We start from the raw sequence: 17227 nt of genomic DNA on the forward strand, positions 1-17227 counted from the left end.
GCTTACATTATAGAGAGCGATAAAGTATGTGCACAGCTAAATCAAGGCAAGTTTTTTTTGGTAGCAATGTAAACTAAAGGATTTTGGGTTAGCTGTCTACAGGAAGTGGCACCTAAGGTGGTGCTTGAAAGGAAAGTAAGGATTTTAAAAGACAGATGAAGAATTGTACATCCTATGATTAGTTGCTTCTCAAACTTTACAACCCTAAAAGTTCTTGAAGACTCCCCTGCCCCTTCTTTCTGCAAAGTGCTTTTTTATGTAGCTTATAGCTATTGATATTTGCCATAATAGAAATAGAAACTGATAGATGGATAGGACGTTGGACCTGGAGTCTGGAAAACTTCAGTTTGGATCTGATCTCAAGACATTTACTAGCTCAGTGACCCTGAACAAGTCACTTAACATATGTTTGCCTCAGCTTCCTGATCTGCAAAATGGCCATAATAACAGCGCCCACCCCTCAAGGTTCAAATGAGATTAGCCCAGTGTCTTACTACTATTAGTTACCATTATTAACTCTTTCTTAAAATCAAATTTAAAAATATTTATTAATTCATTTAACAGAACAGTAATAAATCCATTACATGTTAGCACAAATAACATTTTGATGAAAAAATTGTTTTTTAAAGAATTAATGTGAAGAGTGGTATTGTTTTAGTATTTCAGAAAATATCTAAAATCTGGCTTAATAGAACACAGCTGGATTCTCCTATCTGCTTTTGCAGTCAATCTGTTACCATATGCTTTGGTTGAAGTATATGAAGAGAATTTGAAGGATGCGAAGGGAATTAGTTGGAAAAAGGAGGAATATTTTAATAGTCAAATAAAGTCTTGGTAACATGAAAATCTGGACTGAAATGGCAAATCACCCTAGTGTCTGCCAAGAAAATGCCATGGACAGTATGGTCCATGGAGTTAATCGGGCATGACTGAATGAGAGCAATCATGAAAGTAGTTTTTACTTTCTGGATCTCCTGAAAGTGTCACGGGGATCCTCAGGGGTCCTTGGACCACACTCGGTAGATTGCTGATCTCATTTGAAGTGTCCTGGATCACGATAGGGTTTAAGTCCCGGGAGCCACAATCGGCAAATTCGTAACTCCAAGAGCTCATAGGTATATTCCCTACCGACTCCTTAGGTGAGTTTGGGCTTCTTCTCCCTTCTACCCTAGAATATCCCCTCTCTGAGTCTCTGTTTTCTCATCTGAGAAATGGAGCTGAAAACCTTTGAACCAATGACCTCACCAGCATGTGGAATAAAAACTGGAACATATGCCATCAGCATGAGCTATGATTGTTAGAGTTTGTTCTTTCTCAGGTGACATCAAATAAATTATTGTCTTTGTTTTACATCATGCTGGAAGCATGTAGTTAAAAACAACCCAAGCTTGAGGCTTTCCTGGTTAGTTTCCACTGCCGTTACTCAATTGTGAGATTAGACAAAGAAAGGATGCAAAGAAGAAGCTAAACTCGGAAACAAGGGCATAAAATGTAGCCATTGATTTTGACATAATAAATGCCCAAATCAATATCTTGATGTTCTGCAGAATATTTACTGCATGGCAATAACCTGTTGTGGTTTTTTTTTTTTTTTTTTTTTTTTTTTTTTTTTTTAAAGGCATCAAAGGCAAAGAAGGTCGCCAAGCTGCGAGAAACAGTGATTATGCGGTTCCCAAGTTTAAGCACTTAAGAAAACTGCTATTGGCCCATGGGCATTTATACTACGTGAGAATTGCCCACTTGGTACAGTATTTCTTCTATAAGGTATGTGGGCAAGTATTTGTCATTTATCTAGACATGTTTAGAGCACTTTTATCTTTCGGGCTGGGCAGAGGTTTGACTTAAAATATATTTTCTGCCACCTACATCTGTTAAGTATAGGCTGTTTGCACTTTTTACTAGACTCATTACTCAGCTTTGCAATAACAAATAATGTTCAGTGGGCTTCAGTAACGGAACAGAAGCCAGAGATTGGACATTCGGTTTGTTTATAATGTTATTAGCAAGTGATCCAAGCTATTCTCTTCTAGCCTGCTTAGACTTTATCTCCATCATAGCTGATATTGGGGAGTGGGAAAGAATTCAGCAAATTCATATACTCGAGCAGTTCAAGAAGAGACTTAATAAATGTTTGCCGAGTGATTGATCGATCTGCTCTTCTAAATAAGACCTTCGTGTGTTAATCACAGATCTCAGTGCCCCCAAATTTTAACTGATCTCATTGCTCTGCTGCAAAATTCAAGGTGTACCGTTCTGACACTCTGATGGCTTTAATCATAACAGACAAATGATTAACCTTGAGAATATCGGTGTAAACAGGGCCCTAATTCATGAATGTGGTCATTTTTCTTCCTTGGATAGACAGGAGCTGGTGCTCTGGCCAACATAAATCCTGCTGCCTGGTCTTTTGTCTTCCCCTAGCAGCAAACAAAACAAGAGAATTGATAGCATTAGTAGAGGACTGAAAAAGGATTGTGTCCCTCGAGAAAGAGTTTGAGGGGAAAACATTGTTGCATTGTATATCTTGGTTTTTCTTTTCTTTTCTTTTCTTTTCTTTTCTTTTCTTTTCTTTTCTTTTCTTTTCTTTTCTTTTCTTTTCTTTTCTTTTCTTTTCTTTTCTTTTCTTTTCTTTTCTTTTCTTTTCTTTCTTTTTCTTTTTTTGGGGTTATTCCTAATAACACAAAAAATGGCTATATTGGACCATACTAAAGGGCCCTTTTTCTAACTCTGACCATGGTCCTGAAGGCCATATTTAGCACATGGTACCTGAGCAACCTCTCTGCTGAACGAGGCGATGGGTCAGAGGAGTACATTTGTTATATTTTTGTCCTTCAAATCAGGATTGAATTGAATATAGTTGGAACTTTGGCCTGCAATTCAAGCAGTTGTGTGGTAGTACTCTGTGGTTGAGCCCAGAATTAAGAGCTAAAGTTCTTTCTCTTCAGGAAGAGTTGAAAGAGAATAAAATATCTCTGTTCAAATGTATTATTTTGTCTGAATTTCACTGATTTAGGGCAGTAGTCAAAATGGAAGGGCCCATATTGACTTAGAAAACCACAAATTAACATTATCTATTGCCCACCTATCTAATTTCTCTAATCTATAAATCATCTTCCTACTGATCTTAGTCCCACTCAATTTCAGTATCTATTCTATCTCACCTGTCTTATTTACATATACCTCATATATATCTATCATGTTCTACCTACCTGATTCAGACTCTCTCTCTTTTGTCTGTATGTTTTTCTCTCTCTCTCTCTCTCTATGTTTCTCTGCCTTTTCTCTTTTTGTCTGTCTGTCTGTCTCTCTCCCCCTCACTAGCAAAATATAGAAACTCGTGATTTCCTCAAAAAAGAAATTCCCATGAAACTCCCTATGTCGCTGTAGGTTAGGATTTTTTCTGCAGTTTGTGCTCTTAGGAAGCTGCCTAGAACACGAAGTGATTTGCCCAGGGTCACCCTGATAGTATGCATCAGAGTAGGATTTGAACCCAGACCTCCTCGGTGCCATATATTATTTGGGTATTTGTGAGTAATTTAATAATGTTGCCTAAAACGATTTGGGATGTTATCTTAAACCTGCAACTCATTTGTGGTCAATCTAAAGATTTGAGAATGAGATTTACAAGCTACAAGAAATTTGGAATAGTATTAGTATTGGTTGCCATGGAATGTACTTGAGGATAGCAGAGGAGCTGACTGGCCTTGGCCCTCCCAGCTACTGAATCTGAAGTCTTCTTCACCTTGGAACTCACTACCTGGCAGGGAGGCTATAACTGCTTTGTCTTCTGTCTCCATGATACTGCAGCTTTCCCTTCTCCTTGAGCGCCCACTGGGTCAGAGCTGCTGCTGACACTCAGGCTCTTGTCCTAGCATCACTCCTTTCCTTCACCATCATCAAATCTCAGCCGTTAGGGAAATGTGCCTAGAGACTGGCAGTTGGCAAGATACAATTTGGAAACCTCTTGTCATCAGAATCTGGTGTTAATTTCCCTCCCTTTTTTCATTAAATGATTCAAGACTTGGGGGGGGGCTCCCCAAAACAACTGCCAACACCCTCCTAATTCCAAGCTCATGAGTCTTCCACTTTCCCTTTTAGCACTCTATTCCCCAGTTTCTTAAATTGTGATTCATGATCCTGTATGGGGGGGGGGGGTCTCATGACTAAATATGGGAGTCTCAGAATTATGATTTATTATCAGCAAATACTTGATTTCTATATACGTTTTATATAGATATATACTCAGCGTGATATAAAAATTTCTTTGGTGAAAAGTTGTTGCAAATGGAAGTGGATTAATGAGAGCAGTGAAACATCAGGGGGAGAATCACAGCAGCCAAAAGACTCATCTCACTTTGATTCCTTGGTTTTGGTACTAACATCTCCATTTGCAATCCATGCCTTTAATAGTGATTTTTAGAATCTGACATCATTCTCTTATGGGCAGTGAATGCCCAGTAGTTCTATTTTTTGAGATATATGCCCATTTTTTTCCCTAGAATGCAAACAGGATTTAAACTGAATTAAGCAAGAGCACTCTGAGAGAATATTAGATTGAGTGCTGGCCTCAGAGTAAGGGAGATTCATAAAGTTATCACTTCCACATCATGACTTTCCCCATCATAGTTTTGCTATATCATGGGTTGGCAAAAGAAATTAAATGGGGATTTTTGGGGGTTTTCTGGAAGCCACAGACAATATGCAAAGTCTAGCAGATGACACAGAAGAAGTTTAGAAACTTTGAAATTTGTCATATCTATCTATCTGTAGCTATATATGTATACACACACACACACATCTATATCTATATATCTATACATATATGTATATCCAGATATAGATAGATAAAATTGTTTTTAAGATAGATAAAATTGTATAATATCAACATATTTCATCTTTTAATACCATAATAATTCAATCTTCTCTGATATGAAGGGAAGGCCAGAAAAAGTTAAATAGGTTTTCCGGATTTGGTGATGAAGCTCTGCCTGATGGGAAAGGGATAAGTGTATTTGAAATCTGCCTCTTAATACTTTGTAGTTGTGTTACCACAGACAAGTCACTTAACCCCTGAGCCATAGGCATTGCTTCAAAATAACAGAGCGGGAGATACATTATTGTCATACATTTGTGTCAACCTGACTCCTTGAAATAAAGACATTGACCTCTGGCCTTTTGAGAAGCTCCACTGAGATCCAGAAGCTGGTTTGATTGTGGATTTGTCTCTTGCTATCAAGTTGTTTCAGTGTGATATTGCTAAAATGTTGAATACTCGGACTAGAGATGTCTCACAGGCCCAGAGATCAAACAGAAAGAGGGCAAATGCTTCCCTCCTCATCCAATTTTTCATTTTGTTTTTCAGAACCTTTGCTTCATCCTTCCACAGTTTTTGTACCAGTTCTTCTGTGGCTTCTCCCAACAGGTACATTGCGCTATCGTCTTGCGTGGCTTGCTCTTGCCAGATTTTCCATTAGTTGATCATATGTTACTTGTAGGGAAAATGTCAAGAGAGGCTTGCTCTCTCAACACACTCGTGAGCTGAACTCTTATCAATGTCATTGTTTATTAGCCGTAAAGTTTTAAAAGTTGTCATTTTCTGCATGATTTCTGGTATCAGCAAATGTTGCTATCTTTGCTCCAGTAACTTCCTTTAACGTCAAGCCTCATTTTTGACAGTTGTTTGATATACCCGGTAGGAGGTAAGACAGTATTTTGATTGCTTTCCTTCTCATTCTTCCATAATTTGCAATATTGAAAACCCAAATTAAAAACATGCTCTGATAATCCTAATACTTTACAATTTAATGCTGCATTAAATCCAGTCCCGCCTAGCCACTGCCTCTTGTTTGGACTGCCTTGGGAAATTTGTCACTGGGGATAAATTTCCACTGAACAGATTTGAACTACGTAAATCCTCGGTCTTGTTTACCATTCAATCCAATTCAATTCAGCAAGCATCTGTTAAAAGCCCATAATGTGGCTGGCACTGTTCTGGGGATACAACGAGCAGGAAAAAAAGTCTCTGCCCTCAAAGAGCTTCCATTTCAACTGTGGTTCCCAGATAAATACTTGTCTGAAGGTAATTTGAATTTTCCAACCCTCAATTATTATTTTTTTGTTCTTTAATGATAACTCAAAATAATACGCCCCTGTGGTAGCTATATTTTGGCTATAGCTGCAGCGGGGAAAGGAGAGGCAAATCTGCATGTTGATTAAGCCACGGAAGAGTGTTGGTTGTTGTCTTGGGTAGCCCTAGTAAGGCTCGGAGGTCTGTCTGTGTCTTCTTTACTGATTCTGGCAATGCTGCCATAAACATCTGAAAAAGCTTCTACCTTTCCAGGGTGAATGTTATTTGTTTCTGCTTCCTTAAGGTAGGAACTTAGGTTTTTCTCATTCCTTGGCAGATTGTCTTTGTTGTTGTTTAGGGACATTTACAGGTTCATGGGATTGGGAGCTAGGCCTCAGGATCAGTTCCACCCTCTCCTTTCTACAGATGAGGAAGGCAAGACCAGTGCAAAAGATTTCCTTGCAAATTTGCCTCCTTACCATTGCAGCTGGTGCTTTTCCAGTTGCCATATCATCAGCCCTGTGGTGTCAGCTGAGTCACACACCTAAATAGCTGTTGGCAGTGTCATGACTTATGGTATGTGGTGCCCCTGCCATCCCCCAACACAGCTAGCCGCAGAGAGCAGTATCTGTTCTGGTGGCCACGAACCAAGACCTTGAGCATTTTCGCTTTCCTCCTTTTAGGATATCTTGACAAATAGGGAAGAGACTCTGGATGAAAACCTTAGGGATCATTTCAGGTAACCCAGTTTAGCTATGATGCAGCAAAAGGCCACAGGGAAGTGGGTTGATTTGGAACTTGGGGAAAAATCGGTTTTGTTTCTCCACCTCCCCCTTCCTTCCCTCTCTGCGTACCCAGAGCAAAGATAGGAGATCTCATCTTAGGTCTTGAAATGAGTTGAAGTAGTCTCCAGTTGTTAAGAGTTTCCTTCTCCCCCAAACTACTTTATATTTACTTTGCATGTACTTCACATTGACTTTTCTCTGGTTTCCCTTGAGTGAAATGGTAGCTCCCCAAGATCAGGTGTTCTGTGCTTTACTTTTGTCCATAGCCCATTGTCCAGCCTAGGAGTTCTTAGGTTATGTACAGAGCGTAGGGCAAATGAGAATTGTGCAGGCGGAGAATATCCTTTTGAAGGGCACTGATTTCTGCCAAATTGGAAGCTTTTACAGGGCTTCTTTTTTTCCTTATCTAGACTGTATTCAGTTTAATAAGCATTTATTAAGCTTCCACTGTATGCTGTGTGAGAGGCATAGAAGGTGGTAAAGTCTGTCTCGGGTATCAGGAAGATCTTGATTCCAGGCCCACTCCTAGCTGTGTGATCCTGAGGGGTGGCGGGGAACTTAATCTATCAGTATCTAGGCAACTCTCAAAGATTAGACCTGCATGGGGAGAGGGTTTTCTCTTCCAGATATTTCCTCATTTATGTAACAGTATAATCACCCATCTAATTTATATCAGTGAAGGTACAGGTCCCGTCTCTATCCTAATGTGTCAGGTGCTATGTTCAATTTACAAAGCCCCAAATGGGACAGTTCCTACCCTCAAGGAATTACCACTTTAATGGCTAAAGAATTTGAAATTCTAACAAATCTTAATTTTAATTTCTGCATTTAATACCCAGTACTTCTGATCAATCTATTTGCTATCTTCTCAGAGGGTCTGCTTTGCCTAATTCATGTTCAGTTCTCGGAATGCTCTCTTCTATTAGTGGGGAAAACATAATTATTGCTTCTTGTAGTTGAGGGAGATTCGGGGCTAACTTCCCCCACTAAACAGTCAATTAGAGCCCTAGTTTTCAATTTAGTGTTTAGGGAAAATTAACAGTTTCCATAGAAACCATCTCCTTCTGTGTCTCAGAATGATCCCCCCTGGAGAATTCCTAGGTGTGCAACATCCCCTCAGAGCCCAACACTCCGACATGCTTTGGCGTATTTACCACATTAAAAACGATTGCCCAGAAGGCTGCATAGGATGAAGGGCCTCTATTTTCTCCTTAGGCTTAGATTCTTAATTCCCATTGAGAATATTATAGGCCTGCATATCATCATGTGTGCTGCCTGGCAGTTCTCCCTGATATTGCCACTTGAGTATCTTGTCACCTCTTCAAGCAAAACACAGGAGAGAGGAAAAAAAAAAAAAAACAACCTAATACTCCTTGCCTCCTTCCCCCCTCCTCCAGATGCTGGCTACTTTCCCGTGGTTTCTGACACTGTGAGCAACACTGCCATCTGCCTGGGAGCTGAGGCTTGGGATCCTGCAGTGAGCCTGGCCCTCTTCCCTTTCTGTCTTCCAGTTTAGACCGTTCCCAAAAGTCTGCTTCTTACTTTAGCCCTTAGTATTGCCAAAAATCATCATTTAGGGTGGGAACCAGTAAAAGCTGTTCTCGTCTTGGTGATAGTTAACTGTTGTCCTTCTCTCCTGCATCCTCAGAATCTCTGCCTCCTGATGCTTTCCCATTTAGACTTCCAGTCTGTGTCTTCACTGGGAATCCCTAGTTCCTTTCAAGGCTTGGTTCAGGAGCGTTGGCTCCTCATATCCTTGGCCTATCAGAATCTCCATCCCTTATCAGAGATTCTCCGTCTATCACCACCGTACCCCTTTGTGTATATTTGGTGTTTACTGATCAGTATATAATATATATCTAGTTCCCCTAGTAGATTGCAAACACCTTGAGGGCAGGAGCTGTTCTGTTTTATCTTTCCCTTGTGTCCCCGGTATGGTAGGCCCTTAATAAACATTTGTAGAATGAAAAGATCGGTGTTGAATTGAATTGAGTTGAATGGTTAATCCAAAACTGTCCTATGACTGGCTTCTTTGGCTTTATCATTGTCTCATCCCTTCCATGGACATCTTGTGCTTGATTGTGACGTGAGGTCTTAGCCTCCATTATAGGTCACTTCATTCATCTACCATCGTCAGAAGCTCCCTTTGTGTATGTGTTTCTATACCTCTACACCCTATGTTCATTTTTGTCACCTGTGTGCCTTTTTTGTATGGACCTCCTTTCCACATTGTCTCCCAGATGATGATCTACCTTACTGGGCTCACTGTAGGACTTAGGTAGTCCAGAAAGCTCTCCAAGATTAAGAAATATGGTTATGGGACATGCAGAAAAACCACATAAACGTAACAACCTTCACCTCTCCTCTCCTTTGCCCTACCTAGGGTTATAGGATTATATAGTTAGGAAGGACCACTTTTTAGACAATTTTTAGAGCTGGGTGGAGTCTCAGCAACTGTCTAGTCCAACTGATGTCTCCAAAAGAGTACTCTCTACAACCACCTGCTGGGTAGTTTTCCAGCTTCCGCTTGAAGCCTTTCAATGAGTTATTCTTATCCAGTTCCCCCTTTTTACAGATGAGGGAAACTCATCACAGAATTGGGTGATTTAGCCAAAGTCACAGAGATTTATAATGAGACAGGGCTGAGGTTTGATTCCAAGTCCTCTCTGATGGCAAAGCCAGAACCTGTTACATAGATCACATTGAAGGGGGGGGAAGAAGGAGAGTCAGAGAGAGGCATGGAAGGGAAAGGGAAAGAAAGGGCAGAAGGGAGAAGAGGGGGCATGGAAGGGAGAGTGGAAATGGAGAAGGAAAGAAAGGGGAGAGGAAGAGAGCACAGAAAAGAATAAGAGAGAAAGGAGAGAGATGTAGGGAAGGCGAGGGGGAGATAGAGAGGGAGAAGGAAAGAGAGGTGGGAGAAGAAAGAGAACTGACCCATCCATCCTCTTTTGTTGAAATTCAGAGTTCAGAGTCCCTTTTTTTTACCTGGAGCCCCCTGCATCATTAAACAAAGATGCAATTTCTTTTGAAAGTCAAGTTTCTCAATGTCCCAAACTCAAAAGCACTGAGAGTTTTCTGTATGAGAATAAAATTGACTTCCTGACACCAGGAGCTGTGCCTTCTGATTTTTTTTTTGTCCCTGATCCTTTTGGGTCTATTTGTTACTTTGTTAAAATGGAAAAAAAAAAGTTGCCTCTAAGGGCCGTTCCACATCCCAGTGAACCAAGAATGGCAATTTTTCACTTTGTGTAGCACCAAGCAGAGCGCAGAGAGGCCTTTCCTTTCGGCTAAAGCTTTTACTATGAGGAGGCGGCTAATAAATTGCTCAGAAAATTTTTATAATTCTGCACAAATCCTTCAGTTTGTTTTTGTGATTACAGAGGCGGTCATTGGTTGACTAAACCAGTGAGTCAGTTCTCAATGGTAAAAGACTATGTTAACAATCAGAAATGTCAATGGGAAGTTTTTTCCATCCTGGCGAAAACCACCATTTCTGCTTGTGATGGACCCAAAAAAAAAAAAAAAAAAGAACCAAACAAACCAAAAAACAAATCCAAAACAAAACCATACCAGACATACAACACTCTTGAGTCAGTCTGGCTGTTGCCCATGTTTCGCTTCAGGGAAACATGGCAGCCTTATCCTAAAATGACTTATTTTTTCACGGTTATAACACTTTCCAAATTGTAGCTATTGCATCTTTAATAGAAATACGAAGGATTGTATTTTACAATTCCAAGCGAGGCAGCAGTCTGAAACTGAGCATAGCTTGGAGACAACATATGGTAGAGTAGAATAAAAAAAAAAAAAAAAAAAAAACAACACAGTAGATTTGGAGCCACTTAAAACCCGTGACCTTAAACAAACCATTTAGCTTTTCTGGACCTCATTTCCCTTGTGTGTAAAATGCAGAGGGTGGCATATATGCTGGGCTTCCTTTCAGTGAAAAATCTAAGAGACTGTGTTGCCCGTCGCTCACCTTTCTGGATCTGTTTCCTTGTGTCCAAAATGAGGGGACTGGACTAGATGAGAATTGCTGAGGTTCCATCGAGCCCTAGCTGTCTGAGCCCAATACCTTTAGTTACTGACTGTCTCTGGACCTCTATCTTTCAGGGGAAGGGGTTAAATTAAATGACCATTAGATTCTTTCCACCTCGAAATCAATTTTTTCCCATTCATGAGCCAATCGGTTGGGAGGGTGACAACCCAAAGAGCCACAAAATTATTTGGATTTCTCTTCCATAACTAGCAAGTACTGAGAAGAAAGAAAACAATCTAATCCTGTGAAGAAAGGGACATATTTTAGTCATGATCTGCAATATATAGGACTCTTGCCTATACCTGTTTGTTACTAAAAATCCCTTTCCGCATTGTTATCTCGCTTCCTCCACTCTACCAACGAAGCCACTGTATGATGCTGCTTACCTTACGATGTACAATATCTGCTTCACTTCGTTACCGATCCTGGCTTACAGTTTGCTGGAACAGCACATCAGCATTGATGTTCTCACCGCTGATCCCAGATTGTATATGTAAGTTGAAAATCAGTGGCATTGGTGGGGAGGAGGGAGGAAAGAAGGGGAAGAGGAAGAGCTGCTGTCCAACGCTCTAGGTGACCCAAATTCCCCATGTGTTTTTTTGAGTGTCAGATCCCATTCTAGAGTCCCGATTTCCAAAGCTCTGATATCAGTTTGCAGTCTGTGGAAGTAAGGCAATGGGGACAGAGTGGCTCTAGTGCCAGCCTGAGGTTGAAATCTTGCTCTTGTTCTTAATAGCTGGCTGGCCCTTATTAAGTTGCTTCAGGAATATGCATATCAGGCAGCTTCTTGGGACCTTGCTGAGAAGTCAGAGTCAAAGCGGCAAGGTGACCTCACGACTAGACTTAGATTCAGCAGTATCTGTGTTCAGATCCTGCCTCAGACACCTGCTCGCTTGTGATATAGGGCAACCTTCCACTGTCTCAGTTCCCTCATCTGTAAACTCAGAGTAATAGAAGCACTTGCCTTACACATGACTGTTGTGATAGTCAAATGAGATAATGTACAAAGGACTTTCATCATATAAAGGTGAGCGGTGATGATAGTGAAAGCGATGATGGCAATGACCAAAATGGTTGCTGGGCACTGAGGGGAGCACATGGAACATCCCGGGTTGTTTATGGATTTGCAAAGTGAGACAATTAGAAAAAGACAACTTAAGTTGGTTAAGTTGGACCACTTAAACATGTAAGAAATCTTCAGTTGGGAATTCCTGGCTCCCATCAAACTTGCAAAGTTTGGAGGTTTACAATTGCCTAGATGGCCTAGAAGGTCATTCCCAACTCTGATTTTAGAGCCCACATTTCTAGTAGGTCAGAAGGAGTGCCATTGGTGTGTCCCCTGAAGGGGGACACTCCCAAAGACCTTTTGCTTATGAACAAAAGATTTTTAGTCATATTGATGACTGAACTCTACCTGGGCAGAATAAAGATGGTGAGAATCATTAGCCTCTAACTCACGTAATGTTCCAGAGACATTTTCCCCCCTCTTCATCAGGCTCTAACTCTACAGTTTTATTGAAGAGCATAATTAATTCAGAGAGTCAAAGAAAAAAATGGATTTGTCTTGAAATAGCTGTTTCTCCTTATGGATGGGTAACTTGGAACTGTCCCCAGCAACTGGCCTATTATTAAATTGGATTTTTTTATGTCAGTATTATAATGAAGGATGAAGATGTTAATCTAGAGGATTGCTGAGTAGTGGGTGCCAGTTACCTCCTTTATAAAATGAGAGGGTTGGACCATTTGACCTCCAAGTCTCCTTTGGAGACTGAAATCTAGGATCCCATGAAAGAGCAAAAATGAAGTTTGTAGATGCTCGTTTGGAACGGGAAGAAATGGAGTGGTAAACCGAGGGGCTTAGAAAAGCAGCCTCAGTTATAGGTATTATCCTAGTGCTAAAAGGGAAGTGGGAGAGTTTGATTGGATCCCTTCATTTTACAGAGAGAAAAACAGGTCTAGAGGAGGCCTAGGGACTTATCCAAGGTCACACAGGAAGTGAGTGGCCCAGCTGGGCCTTAGCCCTAGGGCTTCTGGTATCCTTGCCACTATCTGTGGCTTGTCTTTCTAATGCTGATAACTTGCTGAAATACGAGGGCAGAGTGGTGGTCAGTGGGTGGTGGCGGTGCTAGGAAGATGCGAGCTTATGATGAGGAGGAGCAGGCTTATGGCTGGGGCGGGAGGGGAGCAAGCTTATGGAGCATTTATGATTGACTGCACTGCAGATCAAGTTCATGAATTTTTGAATGGTCTTGCTCCAGAGTTTGCACTGTGCCAGAGATGATGCTGGAATCAGTGCGGTGTCCCAGTGACTCCCCTTGCCCAGCCTGAGCTCTCCTTCTTGCTGTTTCTTTGCCATCCTCGGCAGATCCTCCTCTCCCCACATTGCTATATCTCCTCGCGTGCCTCTTGGTATTCCAGAGGGCCCAGGCTCCCTCTGCTTGCCTTTCAGGTTCATTTTCAGTGACTTAGCTGCTTTGAAAAGCTCCCATCTCAAATAGGAGATGGACTTTCTTTTTTTTTTTCTATAAAAGCAAAATGAAACTAGTGAATGTTGTTTCTTCCAAAGAATAAACAGGGTTCTTCCTCCCTACTTTTTTCCCCTGAAAATTGAGCCATGAAAGGTAACCACAGAACCAGGATCCCACTTCTCCTATATATTGTGTGTGATCCTGGTCCAGTCACCTAATTTAATTTCTCGGTACTCCAAGCCACTCTCAGACTTAAATTTCAAGATCTGCATTGGTTGAGGGAGATTCATAGGTCTGCCTGGGGAAAAAATTGATTTAGCAAGGGGAAGAAATTCATCCTCCTGCTTAACATGCCCCTTTATTAAGTGACATGTAAATTGGCCCCTTTCCGTAAACAGATACGCTTCCTTCCTCTTCCCACTTTTTCATCCCTCGTTGTCCTCTTCTCTTCGAATCATAAATAACTCAGATTTCTGCAGTATCCTAAGGCTTATAAAGCCCTTTCCTTCATAGATGTCGGTAATAGGACTGTAATCATTCCATTTTACAGAGGAGAGAATTGAGGCTTAAGAATTGAGGTTAATTAAGGCAGGAAGGTTTAGGTTGTATTCCCACCTAAGGAGTTTTCTCCAATGAGGGTGGTAATGTTGGGGGCACCTGCTTCCTACAGCCCTTGTGAGACTTGGATAAGAGAATGCACATGAAGAGTACTTGAGTTGGCAACCAGTGTTGTTGATGGAGCTGGTAAGAACTTTAAAGGTTGTCTGTATCTCATAGCTCTTCTGGTTTTCTTTTTTGGTGGGGGGAAGACAGTCCAGGTTAAATGACTTGTCCAGTGTCACCCAGTAAATGTCTGAGGTCACATTTGAACTCAGGATCTCCCGATTCCAGGGCTGCTCTCTCCACTGCAGATGATGACACTCGCCCACAGGCACATAGCTAGCAAGGAGCAGATTGTACCCTGATCTTCCTGAGCCTAGGGTGGCCATGTCATAACGCCCCATCGAACTGAGAGGGACCTTAGAAAGTGGTCTTCTAGACCACGGGTGTCAAACTCAAATCGAAATACAGCTCTGCGGGCCGGTGTCTATTGACTTAGGAAACCACAAATTAACATTATCTCTGTTATTTTATTTCTTGTTAAACATCTCCCACACACATTTTAATCTGGTTCTGGCCAGATCATACTCCTTTTATAGAGGAGGAAAATGAAGGTCAGAGACGCAAGGACACAGACCCATCCAAATACTCTTTCCCTTACACTGCATCACACCTTCCTTTTCCTGGTTTTGCTCTTCATGTATATGAATTACACAGTGGAAAGACTTGGGGTCGGGATGACTTGAATTCTAATCTCCCCTCTGATAATTACTGAGTATGTGTGGGCAAACCTCACTCTGCCTCAGTTTCCTCTTCTGTCAAATGATAGGATTAGGCAGAACCATTTCTAATGTCCCCTCTAGTTCTATATCCTCTCTCAATATGCTTACAAAGCCCTATCTGTGACCACCTCCCTCCCTCTCCTAGAAACATTACTCTTCTTTCATCCACTGTTCCAGTCCATGATATTAAAGTGATTGTTGGAAGCCAATGAGTAAGTCAATCAAGAAATCATTTATGAAATGCCCTCTTTGTGCCAGGCCCGGTTCTAAAGTAAAAGAAAAATAAAAGAAATGTCTGATCGTCTCTGGAGTAGGGCTTTGGATAGCATGCAGATCACCTGGGGAAATGAGAGGTACCTTTCAATTTGGGGGCAGGGACTTAATAATGTGGCTGCTTGAATGTAAGGACAGGTGACCTTGTTCTGGCCTTACTCCCACCCTCCTGCCATCCTTCCTGGGCTGTCAGGTATAGAAGTGGAGGTTGCCACCTGTACCTTAGCAGCTTTTAGCTTTCTTGTTCCCAGAGGCCTCTGCCCATGATCTTTGTGGTCATTTTGTATCATTACTTCACGAATGTTCCTAACTGAAATAGTCTTGCTTAACAAGAGTACTCAATAAATATGTTGTAGTCATTCCTGGATGCTTCTTAAAAAAAGAGATCATCTTTCTTTGCATGTGCAAGTAGTACCTTAGGAAGCACTGATAGGAAGTAAAACATTTGGGTGACTAGATGCCTTTTGAGAAATGCTGGGAAGGAATTACCAAAATTAAAGGCAGCATCTTATGTGGGTCGTTATGTCTAGAATGGAAAGCACCATTTAGCATTTGGCCTTTCGTCGAGGCATGTGAAGTAATGGAACTAACGCTAAGGTTCTAGTGGAAGGGCTTCGGTTCCAATTCTTACTGTTAACAAAATTCAAACCAGTATTAGTTAAGTGACCTTGGTCAAGTTAAGTAATCCATTTGGATCTCGGTTTCATCAATTGTTAAATGAAGTGGCTGTATCTGATGATCTCTAAGGATCCTTTTCTGTGATCCTAAGAAAAGATTTTTGAGGGATTGAAGTATTCTCTAAATCACCTGCCATCCAATATGGCATAAAGGCCCAGTGTTTCAACCCCTCTATTTTCAAAGCCAACAAGAAAGACATTTTCTTAAAGAGCTGAATTTCTAGAAGCTTAGATTAAAAATGAGCATTTTATCGATGTCATTTTGTCATAACTAGAATGTTAGCTTGATACCATTGGTCAAGGTGTCATAAAGATGACTCAGAATGGGTACCTTTCAAGCCACCAGAGGGAGCCCTCTTGCAGTATAACCATATACCCACCCCAGTAATTGCCCTCAGTTTGGAGTGTGCATTTCTGGTGTTGTTCCATTGGAATGGCAAAATGGGGAAAATGCTTTAACTTGCCTTCTTTCTGTACCATTTCTTGATAGGAAAATTTCCGATAATGCCAAGCTGAAGTGGGGCCCTTTCTTGTATTGGACGTTTCTCTCTGCCTTTGAAGGAACCGTGTTTTTCTTTGGTACTTACTTCCTTTATCAGGCTACAACCTTGGAAGAAAATGGAAAGGTAAAGTGGACTATTTATGGAACTGCTAAGTATTAAGTTGGGATGTCATCGGTTGTTCCCCCTTGCCTAAAATCACTTGTAATGGGGTGGAAGTGAGAATGCCTTTGATGAAATGTAAATGAACCCTAGTATACTTTGCTCTGTGTACTTATGCCCTGAGTAGACCTTGAAGTTTACATCTAGCTCCAACCTTAATTTGGGAGCAATTTTTATTGAAATGGTCACTGGCTTGTGACCTTAAGATTTAAAAAAAAGAAAATACCTACTTTGTGGTCAAAGTACATAATTACTATTTCTGTTTGATGAAAATGTTCAGGCAATCCAAATTGCCTGCTACCACCCAAGAATGTATGGTAGGAACGAGGAGAGACGTGAAGATGAAACTCATCCCTCGAACTCCATTCAGCAGCCTGTGAGTTACAGATTTCACACAGTGGGGTAGGAAGGAAGCCTTGGCCTCTGTTTGGGATGGGCTCTGGCTGGCTCTCCAGGCAACCAGACCTTGGCTATTCCACTTTCTTAGTATTGGCCTTCTCTAACCACCCCTGTGGCTGTTGGAGCGTAGCGACTGACTGTCCAGCCATGACCCTGGAAGGGGAGTTCCGAGGGTTGCCAAGAAACGCTTTTTCTCAGGAGAATGAGAGGCCCCCAAGCTATACCTATGAGAACTGAGTCCAGCACATTACATCCTTTGCTTTAATTACATCCTTTTGACTTTAGGAGGCCTTGTTAGAGGTGTTCACATTTGTACTCTATTGAACTCAATAATCTGCCTCCAACTGACCTTTGTAGCCTTGTTTTCACACTACTATTTCCTCTCCCCCCCCCCCCATTCCAGCCAGACCGTACTACCAATTGTTTCCCAGTTCCTTTTCCATTTCTGTGTAGTCATCCAAGCCATCCCCTGTGC

The 17227-nt window shown here is 41.4% G+C and overlaps 1 protein-coding gene across 6 annotated transcripts in view; it reads left to right on the top strand.

Annotated features, from left to right (window-relative positions):
* The window catches only part of ATP11C (ATPase phospholipid transporting 11C), a 202272-nt gene that overhangs the window by 156941 nt on the left and 28104 nt on the right, over nucleotides 1-17227 (top strand). For all 6 annotated transcript variants that reach the window (XM_051969093.1, XM_051969089.1, XM_051969087.1 and 3 more), the window contains exons 22-25: nucleotides 1619-1764; nucleotides 5363-5422; nucleotides 11257-11384; nucleotides 16182-16317. In XM_051969093.1, the coding sequence (XP_051825053.1) occupies nucleotides 1619-1764; nucleotides 5363-5422; nucleotides 11257-11384; nucleotides 16182-16317 (470 nt within the window). The remainder of the gene's footprint in view (nucleotides 1-1618; nucleotides 1765-5362; nucleotides 5423-11256; nucleotides 11385-16181; nucleotides 16318-17227) is intronic.

The sequence above is a fragment of the Antechinus flavipes genome, chromosome X (genome assembly GCF_016432865.1).
Source record: "Antechinus flavipes isolate AdamAnt ecotype Samford, QLD, Australia chromosome X, AdamAnt_v2, whole genome shotgun sequence".
In the NCBI taxonomy this organism is placed as follows: Eukaryota; Metazoa; Chordata; class Mammalia; order Dasyuromorphia; family Dasyuridae; genus Antechinus; species Antechinus flavipes.